The sequence below is a fragment of the Nerophis lumbriciformis genome, linkage group LG01 (assembly GCF_033978685.3).
Source record: "Nerophis lumbriciformis linkage group LG01, RoL_Nlum_v2.1, whole genome shotgun sequence".
Taxonomy (NCBI): Eukaryota; Metazoa; Chordata; class Actinopteri; order Syngnathiformes; family Syngnathidae; genus Nerophis; species Nerophis lumbriciformis.
Window position 1 is genome coordinate 37,818,277 of NC_084548.2, and position 20,275 is coordinate 37,838,551.

The window sequence follows — 20,275 nt, forward strand, 5'->3', positions numbered from 1 at the left end:
AACTACCGTATTGTGCCCTTCTTTCCCATCGCCCTTTGTTGAAACACTTGTGTTTTTTGTTATTACTAGCAAATTCCCGCTGCAGTGCAAACAGAGCCAAATATTTACAGTGCCAATAATCCATCCATCCATCCATTTTCTACCGCTTATTTCCTTTTGGGGTCACGGGGGGCGCTGGAGCCTATCTCAGCTACAATCGGGCGGAAGGCGGGGTACACCCTGGACAAGTCGCCACCTCATCGCAGGGCCAACACAGATAGACAGACAACATTCACACTCACATTCACACACTAGGGCCAATTTAGTGTTGCCAATCAACCTATCCCCAGGTGCATGTCTTTGGAAGTGGGAGGAAGCCGGAGTACCCGGAGGGAACCCACGCAGTCACGGGGAGAACATGCAAACTCCACACAGAAAGATCCCGAGCCCGGGATTGAACCCAAGACTACTCAGGACCTTTGTATTGTGAGGCAGATGCACTAACCCCTGTTCCACCGTGCTGCCCAGTGCCAATAATAGTAATGAAAAATATGAAAGAAAAAAACATCTGCAGCGTTCTCGTAAATCCTGTACAATAAACCGGCGTGCAGCACCAAATTCTGGGCCCCCATAAACAAAAGACTCCTGAAGGGGCCCCCCTTACCACCCTAAATCCAACGTGAACACCCATAATATTTAACTTATATTAACAATTAACATAGTTTTTTTTAACTTACACATTTAAATGACGGGGAAAAAAGTCTTCAAACTTTCCAAAAGCCCAGGAGCTCCCTGTGCTTGGGGCTCCGGTACAAAATCCCCACTTGCGCCTCTACTTCGACACCCCTGCCTTTAAATCTCCGGTATTTTATGCATTTGAACTTGTAATAACAAATAAATCATCTCAGGTACAACAGGTCTCAATGGTGACGCGTTGCTAGCGACAGGCTGTACAAAAGCACGAGTTGCATGGAACAAGAGTCATTCAAATTCAATTTTTTTTCCCCATATGTGACATGCATCTGATTTTTTTCATGTCAGTGTGAATAGTACAATTCCGATTGTTTTCATAAATCTTCCATGTATCCGGTGTGGCTACAGTCTGAAACCCCAGGTTGTGTTCATCTTAGCTAAACATTATTGAAAAGTGACACGTCCCAATTCTTTGCCTAAATAGACAATCACAAAAAGAAATGGCAGACAAAGGAGCAGAAAACAGTGCGAAACAAAGTGCAAGAGCCAAAATTATCCTGTTAAACGTCCTTGAAATTGCCACAAGTGTGCCAGCCCTGACAACTACACAAATCAAGGCCATGTTTACTTTCACAAACACACTGCAGCACGTTTGAAATCATGTTGTGTGTGCTCACCTGAAAGACCCATTCCGTGGCTTTGGAAAGTCAAGCAATGTGAAAATAAAATGTGTAAATATATTTGTTTTTATTTAAAAAAAAAGGCTGTGTGTTTTTTAAAAGATCTGTAAATGGACAGCAGATAAACAGATTTTTGGATAATTCTGGTGCATTAGCACCAATACTAACTATGTACATATAGTCTCTATTAAATAAACCAATAAATAAATATAAAATGAGAACATTATATAAATGTTAAGTTAAAGAAAATGTGTTCCAAATGAAATAAACCTGCTATATAAGGGGACGGCGTGACGCAGTGGTAGAGTGGCCGTGCGCGACCCGAGGGTCCCTGGTTCAATCCCCAACTAGTATCAACCTCGTCATGTCCGTTGTGTCCTGAGCAAGACACTTCACCCTTGCTCCTGATGGGTGCTGGTTAGCGCCTTGCATGGCAGCTCCCTCCATCAGTGTGTGAATGTGTGTGTGAATGGGTAAATGTGGAAGTAGTGTCAAAGCGCTTTGAGTACCTTGAAGGTAGAAAAGCGCTATACAAGTACAACCCATTTATTATTTATTTATTTATATATTATGCACACGGTGAAAGAGGGGTTAGTGCATCTGCCTCACAATACGAAGGTCCTGAGTAGTCCTGAGTTCAATCCCGGGCTCGGGATCTTTCTGTGTGGAGTTTGCATGTTCTCCCCGTGACTGCGTGGGTTCCCTCCGGGTACTCCGGCTTCCTCCCACCTCCAAAAACATGCACCTGGGGATAGGTTGATTGGCAACACTAAATTGGCCCTAGTGTGTGAATGTGAATGTGAGTGTGAATGTTGTCTGTCTATCTGTGTTGGCCCTGTGATGAGGTGGCGACGTGTCCAGGGTGTACACCGCCTTCTGCCCGAATGCATCTGAGATAGGCTCCAGCGACCCCAGAAAGGGACAAGCGGTAGAAAATGGATGGATGGATATATTATGTTCCAATGTGGCCAAAGGCAGGCCTGTCAAATTCTAAACACCATATGTTGGCAGATATGGGAAAATGTGCACTGACAGAATGGGAAAAAAAGGAGACATATAATCCACTCTGTCAGTCAGTCAGGATTGTAACAGGCAATACTTTGTGCTTTTTGAAAGAGAAGTATATCTATTCATCACAGCATGTGTGAAGAATAAAGCAACATGAATGAAGAATGGGTCCAGAGTGGTAGGAAACCACCCTGGGAAGGCGTGTTGGGGCTGTCAGTCGGCAACAAGGGCCTGTGGAGTAAGTTTGCTGTGCTGCGCATCAGGGACGACGTACTGCAGCGTGCGTGGAAGGAGCCGGCCACCGGGGAGGAGAGATGGCAGGTGGTGGTGCCGAAGACTCAGAGACGCAGTGCTGAAGGCGTGTCATGGAGGCACGGGTTCAGGGCATTTTGGCAGCACAAAGACGCGCCATCGGTTGCACCAAGGGTTCTACTGGGGTCAGCACCGGCGGGACGTGGAGGACTTCTGTCGGCGCTGTGATGAGTGCACAGCCTACAAGGGACCCCAGGACCGGTCACACGCACCGCTTCAGCAGCAAGGGGTTGGAGCACCCATGGAGAGGGTAGCTGTGGACATTATGGGCCCTTTTCCCATAACAGACAGAGGTAACAAGTATGTGCTTTGCGCGATGGATTATTTTACCAAGTGGCCAGAGGCGTACGCACTGCCGGACCAAGAAGCGGAGACAGTGGCTGATGTCTTACTGGAGGGCATGTTCAGTTGCTTCGGAACTGCAGATATCCTCCACAGTGACCAGGGCAGGAATTTTAAATCCAGGGTATTTGCTGCCCAGTGTGAAAGACTGGACATGCAAAAGACACGCACGACTCCCTTGCATCCGCAAAGTGATGGACTAGTGGAACGGTTTAACCGCACCGTGCAGCAGCAGCTAGCCATCCTCACCGCCAACCATCAGCATGACTGGGACCGAAGTATTCCTCTAGTGCTGATGGCATACTGTTCCGCGGTTCAAAGTTCCCCAAGCTGCACCCCTGCCCTGCTGATGTTGGGTCGGGAGATCCGGACACCTGCTGAGTTGGTGTTTGGGAGACCACCAGGCAGCACCGAGGATCGGCCGGGACTGGAGTACGCTCGGAAGTTGCAGGATCGGATGGAAGCGGCATATTCCTTCGCGCGAGACCAATTGGAGAAGGCTGGTTTGAGGCAAAAGAAGAACCATGACGTGCGGAGCAAGGGCCGGGACTTTAGGCCTGACGAGCTGGTATGGGTGTACATGCCCAAAAGAAAAAAAGGACGTTGCCCCAAGTTGGACAGTCATAGGGACGGTCCGTGTAGGGTGCTTGAGAGGGTGGGAGAAGTAGTGTAAATAGTTGCAGTGTCCCCTAAGGGCCGAAAGGTTGTCCTGCATAGAGACCGTTTGGCACCCTACAGGGGCAGAGAAGTTCCCCAGTTTGAGGCGGCGCCTGCCTCACCAGATGGCAATGGACAGTTAGTGGATCAAGGTTCCCCATATTCCACCATTGTTGTTCCTGTTCAGCCGCTAGCGCCACGTGTTGATGAACCTGAGTCAGAACAGGGCCGGCCACCAAGACAGAGGCGTAGACCGCCAAGGTTCGGGGATTTTCTTGTTGACCAATCGGGGCGAGGGGCTTCATAAAGGGGGAGGCAGTGTAATATCTGTGATATTTGTATTAGTGAACTGTGTCTTTAAGGGTTTTGTGAACGCGCATGCGCGGGTGAGTTGGCCGGAAGCAAGAGGGGGAAGCGAGAGTGTGCGTGAGTTGTGGCTAACAGCAGCTTGTGTATGTTACTTTGGAATTACCAACAAGTTACCGCTTGTTCATAAAGCGATTGAGCAGCGCATCCTTGTCTGTGTGACTCCTTCTCCACTGTGGGCCATTACAGTATGTAATGCATCAAAGCCTTTTTGAAAGTGTACACCCCAGGAAGAATATCTACTACTGTTGCAGCAATTACCGTATTTTTCGAAGTATAAGTCGCACCGGAGTATAAGTCGCACCTGCCGAAAATGCACAATAAAGAAGGAAAAAAACATATATAAGTCGCACTGGAGTATAAGTTGCATTTTTGGAGGAAATGTATTTGATAAAACCCAACACCAAGAATAGACATTTGAAAGGCAATTTAAAATAAATAAAGAATAGTGAACAACAGGCTGAATAAGTGTACGTTATATGACGCATAAATAACCAACTGAGAACGTGCCTGGTATGTTAACGTAACATATTATGGTAAGAGTCATTCAAATAACTATAACATATAGAACATGCTATACGTTTACCAAACAATCTGTCACTCTTAATCGCTAAATCCCATGAAATCTTATACGTCTAGTCTCTTACGTGAATGAGCTAAATAATGTTATTTGATATTTTACGGTAATGTGTTAATAATTTCACACATAAGTCGCTCCTGAGTATTGTCAGGCTTGTCCCTGACAGTTTGGTCAAGTTTTAGTTTTTCCTCTGTCATTTCCTGTCAACGCTCTTATTTTGGTTCTGTTTCCTGTTTCTCCCTGAGTGCTGTGTCCCTTCAGCTGTGGCTGATTGGCACCTGGCCACACCTGGTGTCAATCAGCCAGCTGCTATTTATACCTGCCCTACCCTCCAGTCACTGCTGGATCATTGTCACTACTACCTGTCTTAACACGTGTCGTTGTAGCTCTGACTACTTTTGTTTCACTCTGCTCATGTCCTAGTTCCTTTGTGTCACAGTAAGTGTTTTTGTTTCTTGTCCACAGTTAGCCTCTGTGCTATTTTAGTTCATTTTGTTCTCCGCCTTGTGCGCGCCTTTTGTTACTTTTTTCTTTGTTGTTTTGCCATAGTGTTGAATTAAATCATGTTTTCTCGTACAATGCCTTCCGCCTTCTCTGCATCTTGGGGTTCGTCACCTACAAACTCTGACAAGTATAAGTCGCACCCCCGGCCAAACTATGAAAAAAACTGCAACTTATAGTCCAAAAAATACGGTAATGGGGATCTTAATAAACAACCAATCAAACTAATATTCTTTAATACATTTATTTTTCAGGTCAAATTTTGTGACTTTTTTAATCCAGCCGATGGCGGATGACCTATATGAAACACTAACAGCATCAGTACAGTGTGGATACAGGTAGTGAGTGTGACATGCACTCACTGAAGCGTCATTCACCCATTACTACTTGTTTGGTATTCCTCGTCTCCTGGGGGAGATTTTTCTGTTTACAGAACACGTCGCTTAGTTCCTTCTCACTGCTTGTCCTCTATAAGTCAAATTCATTGTGTGTTCATCATATTTGGCCAATAAATCTGATTCTGGTTCTGCTACGGGAGTATATCTTTCTGCAAACATGAAGGCTTCACAATCAACTGACATGCACATGCAAGTGTGGTGCCGCCATGTTGTCCGTATGACATTGTATACTCTCAATGGGCCGTCAAACAGATAACCGGTCCGTTCCCTTTTTTAGAACCCTGATTCAATATTGTGTCAACTCACCACTTTTGTTTCCTTCACTTTGTGTGTGGAAGTGCATCCTAAAAAGTTCACTTGGTTCAGTAGGAATATGGAATTACTGCCCTAATTTGATTTGTTAAACAGATAAACCAGAAAGAGAGAGAAGAGAAAATGTAGTTAGCATTCTATTTAGTAAGCTAGTCAGGGCATGAAGGGATATGGATGCTTAATTATTATGTAGCATGAATCCCTGCAGTAATACTAGCAGCATTCACTTCTTTGCATATAAATGTATTTATTTAGGTCATTAAAAAGAATGAAGAGAATGTGAGTGATTTATTTATGTATTATACCTAAATAATAAATTATTTCTCAAGATCTGAAATTTTATTTAATCTCACTTTTACATAAACCAATTAATTATAAGGTCCACATTCGAATTCATACATATTTCTGACTTTGTCCGGCCGAGATGAGACTTTTAATATATTTTTTCATATAATATCTTTATGCAAGAGTGTAAGTGACTTAAAGAAGCAGGAGAAATTGCAAGGCGCTGCCAACTGCAAAATCGACATCAACTTAAAGGGGAACTGAGCTTTTTTTTGGAATGTTGCCTATCATTCACAATCATTATGAAAGACATGATGATGGATGTCCGATTGTAGCTGAGATAGGCTCCAGCGCCCCCCGCGACCCCAAAAGGGAATAAGCGGTAGAAAATGGATGGATGGATGATGATGGATGTTTTTTTTTCTTGCATTCTAATATTAAATAAATGTGATCCAAAGTCCGTTTACAAAGGAGCCTATGAGAGCCGTTGAATTCTGCCTATAGAGCCACTAAAAAAACCATCCCAACACCTCTATTAGTGTTTATATACATTATGTAAGTATATGTGTAATGTAGTAACAAGCGCATTTATAATAACATTTAATATTTACCTATCATGATCATTTTAAGCATTAATTTAAAAAACGCATCAAAATGTTTGATTTTTTTTTTCCTTCATCATTGATTTCTGCTCACTGCAGACTTCATGAGAGCCAACAAACATAATAAAACATCACTTACTGTACAAGTTCTGCTGTCATTACGATGCCAACTGCTAGGATGTTCATATATTCCCATTTAGGTGAGAAATGTCTCATAATCCTTGTGAAGAAACAGGGTCAGGGGAGCACCAAGCGTCTTTTTGTGTCATTCGACAGTTCCAGGTCCTAAATTGGCTATCAAAGTGTCTCAACTTGTCGAAATACCTACTCAGGCGTCTCATGTCCAGGTGAGATGCATGATTTATGATCTAGAATCAACTTACAGGGAGCAAGAACGCAAGGAAGTACATGATTATTTTATTATGTTTGTCTCTCATGAAGTCTGCCATGATTAGTATTAGTTGTTGTTGTTGAAGGAAAAAGCGACCATTGTGATGCATTTATGAAATGAATGTGCCGCCGTATGTTTGTAACGTATTATTTTCGGGTCTCCCTATGTCTAGCATTAAAAGACTACAATTGGTACAAAATGCGGCTGCTAGACTTTTGACAAGAACAAGAAAGTTTGATCATATTACGCCTATACTGGCTCACCTGCACTGGCTTCCTGTGCACTTAAGATGTGACTTTAAGGTTTTACTACTTACGTATAAAATACTACACGGTCTAGCTCCGTCCTATCTTGTCGATTGCATTGTACCATATGTCCCGGCAATAAATCTGCGTTCAAAGAACTCCGGCTTATTAGTGATTCCCAGAGCCCAAAAAAAGTCTGCGGGCTATAGAGCGTTTTCTATTCGGGCTCCAGTACTATGGAATGCCCTCCCGGTAACAATTAGAGATGCTACCTCAGTAGAAGCATTTAAGTCCCATCTTAAAACTCATTTGTATACTCTAGCCTTTCAATAGCCCCCCTGTTAGACCAGTTGATCTGCCGTTTCTTTTCTTTTCTCCTCTGCTCCCCTCTTCCTTGTGGAGGGGGGGGCCACAGGTCCGGTGGCCATGGATGAAGTGCTGGCTGTCCAGAGTCGGGACCCGGGGTGGACCGCTCGCCTGTGCATCGGCTGGGAACATCTCTGCGATGCTGACCCGTCTCCGCTCGGGATGGTGTCCTGCTGGCCCCACTATGGACTGGACTCTTACTATTATGTTGGATCCACTATGGACTGGACTCTCACAATATTATGTCAGACCCACTCGACATCCATTGCTTTCGGTCTCCCCTAGAGGGGGGGGGGTTACCCACATATGCGGTCCTCTCCATGGTTTCTCATAGTCATTCACATCGACGTCCCACTGGGGTGAGTTTTTCCTTGCCCTTATGTGGGCTTTGTACCGAGGATGTCGTTGTGGCTTGTGCAGCCCTTTGAGACACTTGTGATTTAGGGCTATATAAATAAACATTGATTGATTGATGTTTAAAATGACCTGACCAACATATGTAAATATTACATGTTATTATAAATGTGCTTGTTACGACATACATACATATTAATACATATGCAAATATGTATATGTGTATATATATATATACTGTATATATATATATATATATATACTGTAACTGTTAACACATGTGATTAATAAAAAAAATATTGCATTACCATTAATGAATGATATTTAATCAAAGTGTATGTTTTACCGGCGCCTGAAAGCAGCGAGCATTGCACAGGCAGTGGTCACGTCACGTCCGGGTGATAGAGCGATGTGCTCTGCACATACTTTCACTTCACAATAAACTTCAATGGAACTTTATATAAATCTGAGGTAATTAGTTAGTTTTGCAGTGACAAAAGTTCTTATCTTAAAATAGCGTCTTAAAGCGAAACATGAACGTGAGGATGGCGTCGCTAGCATGATTGCTACTTAAATAGGGCTGCCAAAAATCTCTTTAAGGGGAACATTATCACCAGACCTATGTAAGCGTCAATATATACCTTGATGTTGCAGAAAAAAGACCATATTTTTTTTTAACCGATTTCCGAACTCTAAATGGGTGAATTTTGGCGAATTAAACACCTTTCTAATATTCGCTCTCGGAGCGATGACGTCACAACGTGGCGTCACATCGGGAAGCAATCCGCCATTTTCTCAAACACCGAGTCAAATCAGCTCTGTTATTTTCCGTTTTTTTCGACTGTTGTTCGTACCTTGGAGACATCATGCCTCGTCGGTGTGTTGTTGGAGGGTGTAACAACACGAACAGGGATGGATTCAAGTTGCACCAGTGGCCCAAAGATGCAAAAGTGGCAAGAAATTGGACGTTTGTTCTGCACACTTTACCGACGAAAGCTATGCTACGACAGAGATGGCAAGAATGTGTGGATATCCTGCGACACTCAAAGCAGATGCATTTCCAACGATAAAGTCAAAGAAATCTGCCGCCAGACCCCATTGAATCTGCCGGAGTGTGTGAGCAATTCAGGGACAAAGGACCTCGGTAGCACGGCAAGCAATGGCGGCAGTTTGTTCCCGCAGACGAGCGAGCTAAACCCCCTATCGACCCTAGCTTCCCTGGCCTGCTGACATCAACTCCAAAACTGGACTGATCAGCTTTCAGGAAAAGAGCGCGGATGAGGGTATGTCTACAGAATATATTAATTGATGAAAATTGGGCTGTCTGTACTCTCAAAGTGCATGTTGTTGCCAAATGTATTTCATATGCTGTAAACCTAGTTCATAGTTGTTAGTTTCCTTTAATGTCAAACAAACACATACCAATCATTGGTTAGAAGGCGATCGCCGAATTCGTCCTCGCTTTCTCTCGTGTCGCTGGCTGTCGTGTTGTTTTCGTCGATTTCGCTTGCATACGGTTCAAACCGATATGGCTCAATAGCTTCAGTTTCTTCTTCAATTTCGTTTTCGCTACCTGCCTCCAGACTATAACCATCCATTTTAATACATTCGTAATCTGTTGAATCGCTTAAGCCGCTGAAATCCGAGTCTGAATCCGAGCTAATGTCGCTATAGCTTGCTGTTCTTTCCGCCATGTTTGTTTGTGTTGGCTTCACTATGTGACGTCACAGGAAATGGACGGGTGTTTATAACGATGGTTAAAATCAGGCACTTTGAAGCTTTTTTTAGGGATATTGCGTGATGGGTAAAATTTTGAAAAAAACTTCGAAAAATATAATAAGCCACTGGGAACTGATTTTTAATGGTTTTAACAATTCTCAAATTGTGATAATGTTCCCCTTTAAAAAATTAATTCTCTCATATTTAAAAACAAAAGTACGCGTTCCATATTGAGCTGTCAAGAGATACACTTTGTACAGTCTTTTTATTAGGTAAGTGGCCAACAGAGCCAGTTTTGACTCGGCAGTTTCACCACAGTCGCCAACAGGCATCTAATATGTGTGCGCATGCGTCGATCTAGACGGCCGCTGCTGCACTTCGCTACGTCTTTGTCTTTTGTCTTTGTTCTTTGTTCGTTTTGTACTTTTTTATAAATGTACATTTACTCTACATTTACTTTTTATCGAGTCGTGCCCTTCTAAAAATGCAGTTTAGAAGTGTTTTGTTCGTCCTACTGACCGTGGGGACGCCACTGAAGAGCTCAGACGGACAACAACAGTAGAGAGGCTCCTTTATCTACACCAGGGAACAGTTGTTAGCGACACCAGCTATTAGCATCCAGCTAACGGACCCGGCGCTAACTAACCAGATCCCGGAGGAGCTAAAAAGGACTTATGGAGGTTCTCGTGGCTGTCGAGGGAAAGGGAGACGCTCGAGACAGAAGAGGGCTGAAGCGAGGAGGGAGAGAAGGAGATATAAACCATATCTTCCTTCCGTCGTCATGGGTAACGTGCGGTCTCCAGCAAATAAAATGGATGAGTTGTGGGTGCGTGTCGGTAGTCAGAAAGAATATCGTGAGTGTAGCCTAATGTGTTTTACTGAGACGTGGCTGCACGACAATGTTCTGGATAGTAACGTCTCTATAAACGGTTTCAAACAGTGCGCGCTAACCGGGACCGAACCAACGGCAAGCGGAAAGGAGGGGGGCTTGCTTTGTTTATTAATAAGAAATATGGTCAACCCGGTCATATCACAATAAAAGAGCGCCACTGTGACCCAAATATAGAGATGTTAGCTGTAGGACTCAGACTATATTATTTGCCCAGGGAGATTCCGCATGTTATCGGGATGGCAGTATACACCCCCCCCCCCTCTGCTAACGCTGCAGCTGCGAGTGACGTCATCCAGCTCGATAGCCAGACTCCAAACCAAGCACCCGAAAGCTCTCATCCTCATCTCGGGAGATTGTATCCATGTTACTATGGACAAATCACTACTCAACTGCACTCAGTATGTCAGCTGCCACACCAGAGGAAATAAGATCCTGGACCTGCTGTACGCAAACATCAAGGATGCGTATAGCTCCATACCACTACCAGAGCTGGGCCGGTCAGACCACAACCTTGTTTACCTCAACCCCTGTTATGTGCCTCTGGTCAAAAGACAGCCTGTGACCAAAAAACAGTGAGAAGGTGGTCAGAAGGGGTCCAAGAGACACTACAGGGCTGTTTTGAGGTAACTGACTGGCAGGTGCTCATGGAACCTCATGGAGAGGACATTGACGGGCTCACAGAGTGCATCACAGACTATATCAACTTCTGTGTTGACTCAAATGTCCCATCAAGGACGGTCACCTGCTACCCAAACAACAAGCCGTGGGTGACCAAGGACATCAAAGCCCTACTGAATGAGAAGAAGAGGGCATTCAATGCTGGTAACAGGGAGGAGGTGAAAAGAGTTCAGGGGCTGCTGAAGACCAAACTCAGGGAGGCCAAGGAGAACTACAGGAGGAAGCTGGAAGGGAAGCTGAAGGACAACAACATGAAGGCGGTTTGGAGAGGATGCAGACCATCACTGGCCTCAAACCATCGGGGGGTAGGCGGATGGACAGAAACAAAGAGAGGGCCAATGAGCTAAACCAGTTCTTTAACAGGTTTGACACAGTGGCTCCGACAAGCTTCTGCCACCCCCCAAGACATGCCAGCCGGCCCCCTGACAACTTCAGCGAACCAATCCACCCCCCCCCCCCCCCCCCCCCGTCCTCACAGCCCCCCAACTCCAATGACTACCTCCCCCCACTTAACCACCTCACCCTCAGCTTGATGACACCTCCCCCCCCCTTCCCCCAACAACTTGAGACCCCCCCTGTGTGTCTGTCTGCAGAACAGGTGAATGCTCAGCTAAATAAGTTGCAAACAGGCAAGGCCGCGGATCCTGACGGTGTGAGCCCCAGGGTGCTCAAAGCCTGCGCCCCACAGCTGTGTGGTGTGCTCCAGCACATCTTCAACATGAGCCTTAGGCTGCAGAAAGTCCCCACACTGTGGAAAACCTCATGCGTGGTCCCTATCCCCAAGTGCACGCGACCCAGCACGTCGAAGGACTACAGGCCGGTGGCTCTAACCTCCTATATCATGAAGACCATGGAGAGGTTGGTCCTGGAACAACTCCGCCCTACAGTGAAGCCCCACCTGGATCCACTCCAATTCGCCTACCAATCCCGCCTGGGAGTGGAGGACGCCGTCATCTACCTGCTGAACCGAGCCCACACCCACCTAGACAAGCCTGCGAGCAGTGTGAAGGTCATGTTTTTTGACTTCTCCAGTGCTTTCGATACTATACGGCCTGGGCTACTGGGTGTGAAGTTAGAGACGATGCAGGTGGAGGCCCCCTTGGTGTCCTGGGTTGTTGATTACCTGACTGACAGACCACAGTACGTGCGACTGCAGGACTGTGTGTCTGACAGGCTGGTCAGAAACACCGTGGCCCCGCAGGGCACAGTCCTCTCCCCCTTCCTCTTCACCATCTACATCACCGATTTCCACTACCAGTCAGAGTCCTGCCATCTTCAGAAGTTTTCTGATGACTGCGATAGTGGGGTGTATTGAGGATGGTGATGATGAAGAATACAGGGCACTGGTGGAGGACTTTGTCACATGGTGTGGAAAGAACCAACTCCAATTCAATGTGATGAAGACCAAGGAGCTGGTTGTGGACCTGGGAAGGAGGAGGAGTACTCCGGCAACCCCTGTTTCCATCAGGGGGGTCGATGTGGGCATGGTTGAGGATTATAAATAACTCGGAGTACACATCGACAACAAGCTGAATGGGTGAAAACACGCTGAGGCACTCTACAAGAAGAGGCTAGGATCCTTCAACGTCTGTACAAAGATGATGAAGATGTTCTACGAGTCGGTGGTGGCGGGCGCCTCCTTGTACGCCGTGGCCTGCTGGGGCAGCGGACTGAGAGGGAGGGACGCAAACAGGCTGGACAAGCTGGTAAAGCAGCCAAGTAACGTGGTGGGAGTGGAGCTCGACTCTGGCGGTGGTGTCAGAGAGGAGAAATCTAGCAAAGCTCCTAGCCATTATGGACAACACCTCCCATCCACTACACTTGGACCTGGCGGGGAGAATGAGCACATTCAGTGGAAGGCTCAGACTCCCAAAATGCAACACGGAACGACACAGGAGGTCCTTCATACCAACAGCCATCAGACTGTATAATGCATATGTTCCTTCTTGACTGCACTTAAATGTAGAATATATGTAGAATATATTTATATTATTCATATATTATATATATTAAATTATTTATTATTATTATTATCTATTGTGAGCGAACTGTGGTGCTGAATTTCCCCCAGGGATCAATAAAGTACTTTCTATTCTATTCTATTCTATTCTAATCAGTGCAGCAGATAACTAAACTAATTGTACAAAAGTTAAAACAGTGTTCTGCTGTCTATGGTTGCAATAAGCACACTAATTATGTGAGAGTGTTTGTTTGTTTGATTACTGAGTGCAGTTGGTCCGAGGTCGAGCACACGTCGTCATTCAATAAGGATATTACACATCCAGAGGTATGTGGCAAGTTAAAACTATTAGTGGCTTGTCATTTATTCCACTTTAATGAGCTATGTGTGTGGAATGCGTTTATATTTAATGATAAATTACACAACATAGCATAGAGACAATAACCCCACTGAGATCTGCTTTATAAATTAAGCACAATTGAAATGTTGCCAGTCAAATTAGTTTTAATCATTAATTCTTACTGTACTTACTGTCATCAGGTTTTAAACAAATCAATGACTTGCAGTTCAGTATAACATTTTGAAAATGTTCCCGTATGACATTCTAACTTCAAAATTGCATTTGTGTCCAAATATTAGGGTAATTTTTAAAGATAACTGTATTGCAAGCAAATTGCCTTTGATTAATCACAGAATTAGTGTGTAGGCGTGTCTTTGTGGCTGAGTGGAATAGTTGCATATTCTTTAAATATTTATCTTTAAGCTTGATGTGACATTTATATTTAACACATAAGGGACAAGCGGTAGTAAATGGATGGATGGATATAGATTTAACATTTAATTTAAACTGTGATAAAAAAAAATTACCTAAATGTGGTAAGTGTGTAAAATATTGGAAAAGTGTCACTGAATTTCTACATTCAGCACCCCATAACTATTATAGCAATAAATAAGGGATTCAAATAATGCTTTCAATGTTCATGGACCAATAAGGTGTATTTAGACCCCCCCTTATGGTTGCACAATTGTATTACAAAACTGAAATTTTCCAACACTAACTTTGCTGTATTTCTTTATTACACTCATTAACATACGTAATGAGGTCTAAGAAGCCTTCCACATTTGCATTATACAATAGATTGTTAGGCATAAAGTCACACACGGTAACGTATTGGTCTCTTTCAAATTATAATACCGCTGTCGCTGTCATGTTTATGTTCCAAGTTGTTCTGTGGTTTGTTACTAATGCTCATTTAAGTACAGATACACATCTGTTTCTGACCCTCCTTTTTTGGGTCCACATGGCCTTGCCGCCACATCCCAACTGTGACAGTTGCTTGTGTCTTAACACGTACATTGTATGGTATGGTATTATTTATTCCATACAATGTCACATGATAGTTGTGAACTAAACTTCACAGACTAATTGGTACACATTTTGGAACACAAACCCAGCAGCATGATGTCATCTTACATGCTATTCACACACCGCAAATGTAGATATCCTGGAAAGCAGTCACCCATGAAGGGGTTCTCTGGTGCAATGTGTGAGATTGTACCCATCCATCATCTATAGCTCTTTCCCTTTGCAGACACCAAGGTTGGAACAGGTGTAGTTGGGCAGAGACAGACAATGGATTAAAGAGACAGTCAATCTGGATTTCGTAGTTCAGTAGTCAATAATGCGCCAAATGGAAACATTACAATTCTCCTTTTTATTGCAGGGATTTATAGTCTGCGTTGAACGATCACTTTCTCAAAGCATTAAGATGAGATACTTCTTCCCCAATCTCAAACGTGAGTTCTAAAATACTTTTAAGGGCATACACGATTGTATAAAAAGCATTGAAAGCGTTCCATCCACAAATGTGTAGCCACACACATTCATTGGTGCCAAGCTCAATTAAAAATCCACAGTAAAATAAATATCCAACAGCTAGGATTCCAGGTGCACTTCATTTAGTGTCGTGGTTGCCCACAGCTACAAACATTAAACAGTCCATCTGAGAGCCTGTTTTGTAAATTAAAGTAGCAAGCTTAAAGTTCCATGCTGAGACTTGATTTTTACAAAACAACTTTCACTAGTTTCTTATTCATTAGGTGAGAGCAACAGTAGCTTGATCATCATTTCTAATATAGTGTTTTATCCCCATTGTACTGATCACGTGTAACTAATAAATGCTGTATGCACAGCAATAAATCCCTAGAAAGTAAAGATTCATAGAATAAAAATAGATTTGAGACACTATTTTATGTTGTAAAATAAACAAGATTACATACACGACAGTCATGGCTAAAACATTCGGCAGCAGCTCCAACTTTGTGCTTCAATAATTTAGTTGCTTCCGTTTTGTGATTCCCTACCAAACTTGCTTGTTTTTTTCAGGCTATAACAGACACAAATATAATGTTTTTAAAAAATACAGAAGCAGCTGAGTTATTGAAACACCAAATTTGAGGCACTTCCAAAGCTTTTGGCTACAACTGTACCTAAAGTCAGACCACCCAAAGTCAGTGCAAAAAATAAAAAATGCTCTTGTATTTCTTAACAAGAAAACATTGTGTCCCTCAACAATGGTAAACATACAGAACTTCACATGTTTTGTCCAACATCAGAGACCTGGCTCATATGCTTAGGAAGCAGTAGACAGAATGGCATTCAAGTACAAAACATTCATTTCTGCCTTCAGTCTTTTGCTAGTGCAGTTTTGCAGAACATTCCAAGTAATGAAGCACATCCCAGCAGACTCTTCATCCACAAATGATGGCAGGTGAAGATAAAAAAAAGTGCATGTGACTTTATCATTAAAGCCTTCGTCTCACATGCTGCACATATTCACAGTCAAGGTTGAAACGTGTCAGCCTTTTTTTTCACAGAAGTTCTGCTTCATCATCATCATCCTCCGAACCCGAGGGACCCTGCCGAACTTCTTCATACCATTTGTTGGTTAGAGTCTTCATTTGGATCCGTCCATGCATCAGGTCCTGCCAATGCAGTTATGGCACACAACATAAATCTCATCAAACAAACCACCATGTTTTTAGAATTAAAGTAAAGCAATTAAAACCTACTCAGTGGCCTAGTGGTTAGAGTGTCCGCCCTGAGATCAGTAGGTTGTGAGTTCAAACCCCGGCCGAGTCATACCAAAGACTATAAAAATGGGACCCGTTACCTCCCTGCTTTCACTCAGCATCAAGGGTTAGAATTGGGGGTTAAATCACCAAAAATGATTCCCGGGCGCGGCACCGCTGCTGCTCACTGCTCCCCTCACCTCCCAGGGGGTGAACAAGGGGATGGGTCAAATGCAGAGGACAAATTTTACCACACCTAGTGTGTGTGTGACAATCATTGGTACTTTAACTTTAACTTTAAATTGTGTAAACGGTTTTCTTATCAGACAAAGAGGCTAAAACTAGAAAATACATTTATCAAACTTCTGAATGTTCGACCAAAACGTTAAATCCAGGCAGTTGAAAGGAAAGCCATCTGCGCCACTCAGGACCTCACACGCTGCCTGCACCAATCATTCCTGCTGCTACCCTCTGGCCACCGTTTTAACGTTCTATTTGCTCTTAAAAACATATACAACTAATCCATCCATCCATCCATTTTCTACCGCTTATTCCCTTTGGGGTCGCGGGGGGCGCTGGAGCCTATCTCAGCTACAATCGGGCGGAAGGCGGGGTACACCCTGGACAAGTCGCCACCTCATCGCAGGGCCAACACAGATAGACAGACAACATTCACACTCACATTCACACACTAGGGCCAATTTAGTGTTGCCAATCAACCTATCCCCAGGTGCATGTCTTTGGAGGTGGGAGGAAGCCGGAGTACCCGGAGGGAACCCACGCAGTCAAGGGGAGAACATGCAAACTCCACACAGAAAGATCCCGAGCCTGGGATTGAACCCCAGACTACTCAGCACCTTCGTATTGTGAGGCAGACGCACTAACCCCTCTACCACCATGCTGCCCTATACAACTAATCCATACTTTAAAAACTGAAATGACAAAGATACTCTAGTTCAGGGATCGTCAATGTTTTCCAGGCCAAGGACCCCCAAACTGATAAAAGATAAAGACAAAGATAGAGCGGATTGATCTAAAAAAAAAACTTCGTCATTATCAATTAGGATACAATGGTATGCAGAGGTGTACATTTATCACTATTTTATTGACAAATGTTATACTATTTATAGACATGGCAGAGAATGGGGTGGGCACCCAAAATGTTTCTTCTTCCTGGGTGGGCATAAGAGAAAACTAACTTTTATTCCTCCTGGGTGGGCGTAACAGAAAACTAGCTTTTACTGGCATCACTAGTTAATCGTGACAATTTTTTTTTTTTTTACTTGGCTGTAAGGAATTTGTTTTGAATTGCAATTAACTTAATTCCACTTCCTATAATTCCAATTAATTTAAAATTTCTTCAAATGAGTTGAATTTAAATTTCAAATACAGAATTTTGCGCAAACCAGATGTGGACATTATTTCTATAAGTTATAAATACAAAAAAAAAAATGTATACACACAATTTTTGAGAATGTAGGCAACAAACATACAAGAAATGTAAAATATTGTTGTTAAAAATCACATGCTGCTGCCCAAGTGTGGATGCAGAAATGTCAGCAAAAGACCCTATATAAAACCTCTTGCAATTGTGTGGCTATTTATTTTGTAGAATTAATTTTTTTTAGGGAATGGTCTGGTTTGAAAAATGCATCATACAAACATACGCAAGTAATTGGCTCAAAGGATTGCTAGCAAAGTGATGAAGCAGCCTCCTGGGTGACGGGGGATTTCTGTCTCTCTCGCCATCTCTTACCTCTTGGGTGAGCCTCCGGGTGAAGAAAGGATTAAGGTACTTTGCATCAAGCCACATGAAGCCCTTCAGATCCTGTCTCTGGTATATGTGAGCCTCATATTCCTCCTCAGTCAGTTCTGATAGATGCTCCGACTCAACAGTATTTCCCTAGGCCGGGGGAGAGAAAAGAAGGTCAGGGGGAGCAGATAGAGCGAAATGAAAGAGGAATGACTGACTAACTAGGCAGAGGGAAAACGGACGGAGGGAAGGAAGATGAGCCGTGGAAGAACATTTAAATAGGTGAACATGTTGAAATTATACAGTCTCAAAAAAGCTTGCTTCTAAGGGGTTTGTAGTGGTAGAGACAAACAAGGTTAATTGATCTTGTAGATAGATTTCTCAGAGTGCAGCATTCATAATTAAAAAACAACATAAGCAAATATTGCTCACAGAATAACAGTTGAATGATTAGGAGTAGTAAGTATACTAAGAAAGTTGGGTGTTTATTTCATTTTCTCTAGTTTCAAAGTGAGGGTGCCTAATGAGTGGTTCATGCTGTGCTAATCTTGTGGCCTTCACACACACACCATCTCCAAGCCTTTGATTGTTTTTCCCTCTGAAGTGAAATGTACTACTCTAATGGCAGAAGATGAAGAGGATGGCACAGCTTGCATCAATGTGACCTCTTACTGTGTATATGTCTTACCATTTTCTGAGTCTTGCTGAGATTAATGTCCTTCTTGTTTTTCCTCCGTGTCTGGCTATCCTCAATGTCCATGATACGGATGAGGGGCATGGTCCCACCCCCAAGGAGGAGGATGGTAAAGAGTACAATGATAATGGTGGTGGTGCCAATAAGTTGTCGCTTCTCAATGGGCTCCAGGCCAAGATGCAGGCTCAAGGCGTATGGGATTGCGCCTCTCAAACCTCAAAGAAGAAAGAATAAAAACAGTGAAATTACAATATTAAGAGCTCATTATTATTATCAGAATAGAAAATAATACCTATACCTTGAAATTCTAAGCAACTCAGTGACATATGAACCCAGTAGGTATAGCCATATTTCTTTTTCATTAACTAAAGGCTTTAAATCCTCATTACGTTAGAGCCATTTACCTTCGCTGATAGGACATATGAGGCTGAATATACACAAGAGAAATTAAGTAAGTAACACAAACATGAGCCTATATGCCATTTCACCCAAGCTATTTCAAGTGTATGATATGATCAGTCAAAAATAATGTGTTGTTCTGTCACAAAACAACAATCACTAGAGATTTAAAGAGGATTGACTGTGATTGGACAGGTGGCAAAAACATGTACTTATTTGATCTTTAAAGGGCACCTATATATTTTGTATTTTCTGACTTACATTTTTTTTTTTTTTTACAATGTTTGATACTTGTGTTAAACAATGCCAAAGTGTAAAATTTTAAGGTGATGCATTTTGCCGTGAGCTTGTACGCAGTTTTGGATGCCATTGTTCACAGAGTTTTTCTGTATGGCTACGTTTTGACGTGTCATTTAGACATTAAGTCAAGCTCTCAGCCAGAGGGAGAGAAGCTCCTCCTTTTCTGCTTCAGGCTATGAAGAAACACATAAAAAAAGTAAGATCAAGTATTATTTTGGTCTAATAGTGAAATGTGCAACATAACACCGAAGTGTGACATGCAGTTGGATACATGCTGCTACACAGCTGGTTTTATGCACTCTCTAAGTCAATTGGAGTGTGTGCAGGTGTACCTAATGTCGCGATCGGGTGAATCTATATAACGTTAATTAAGTTTATTTTCGACCGTGTCTGGGGGAAAAAAGCAGTGACGACTTTATCATATATATTTATATATACAGTTTACATTTATAAATTGTGATACATTTGGAGAGGGTGCGGCGTGGTTTCATTTGCAATGTAACTGTGGTGCAAAATGTACACTAAAGCATATCCAATAAATATCATCTAGACCACAAAGAAGTGTTTCAAATGTGGAATACAATCATCATAGGTCCCCTTTACCTTGAGCTACAATATCTCTTACACCAGGTGTTGGATGTCATTAAAATATTAGGATTGTAGCTTTGATATACGACAGGGTTTCAAAAATGTTTATAAAAACAATTATGGAAAGTGACTTCAATTGAAGGACAATG

At 43.1% G+C, this 20,275-nt stretch overlaps 1 protein-coding gene across 1 annotated transcript in view; it reads right to left on the reverse strand.

The window, feature by feature from the left end:
* Nucleotides 1-15,016: 15,016 nt before the first annotated feature.
* slc9a8 (solute carrier family 9 member 8) overlaps nt 15,017-20,275 on the reverse strand; it is a 46,055-nt gene continuing 40,796 nt past the window's right edge. The window contains exons 14-16 of the mRNA XM_061980736.1: nt 18,834-19,054; nt 18,149-18,295; nt 15,017-16,305 (exon numbers count right to left, since the gene is read on the reverse strand). Coding sequence (XP_061836720.1) covers nt 16,192-16,305; nt 18,149-18,295; nt 18,834-19,054 — 482 coding nt within the window. The 3' untranslated portion in view covers nt 15,017-16,191. The remainder of the gene's footprint in view (nt 16,306-18,148; nt 18,296-18,833; nt 19,055-20,275) is intronic.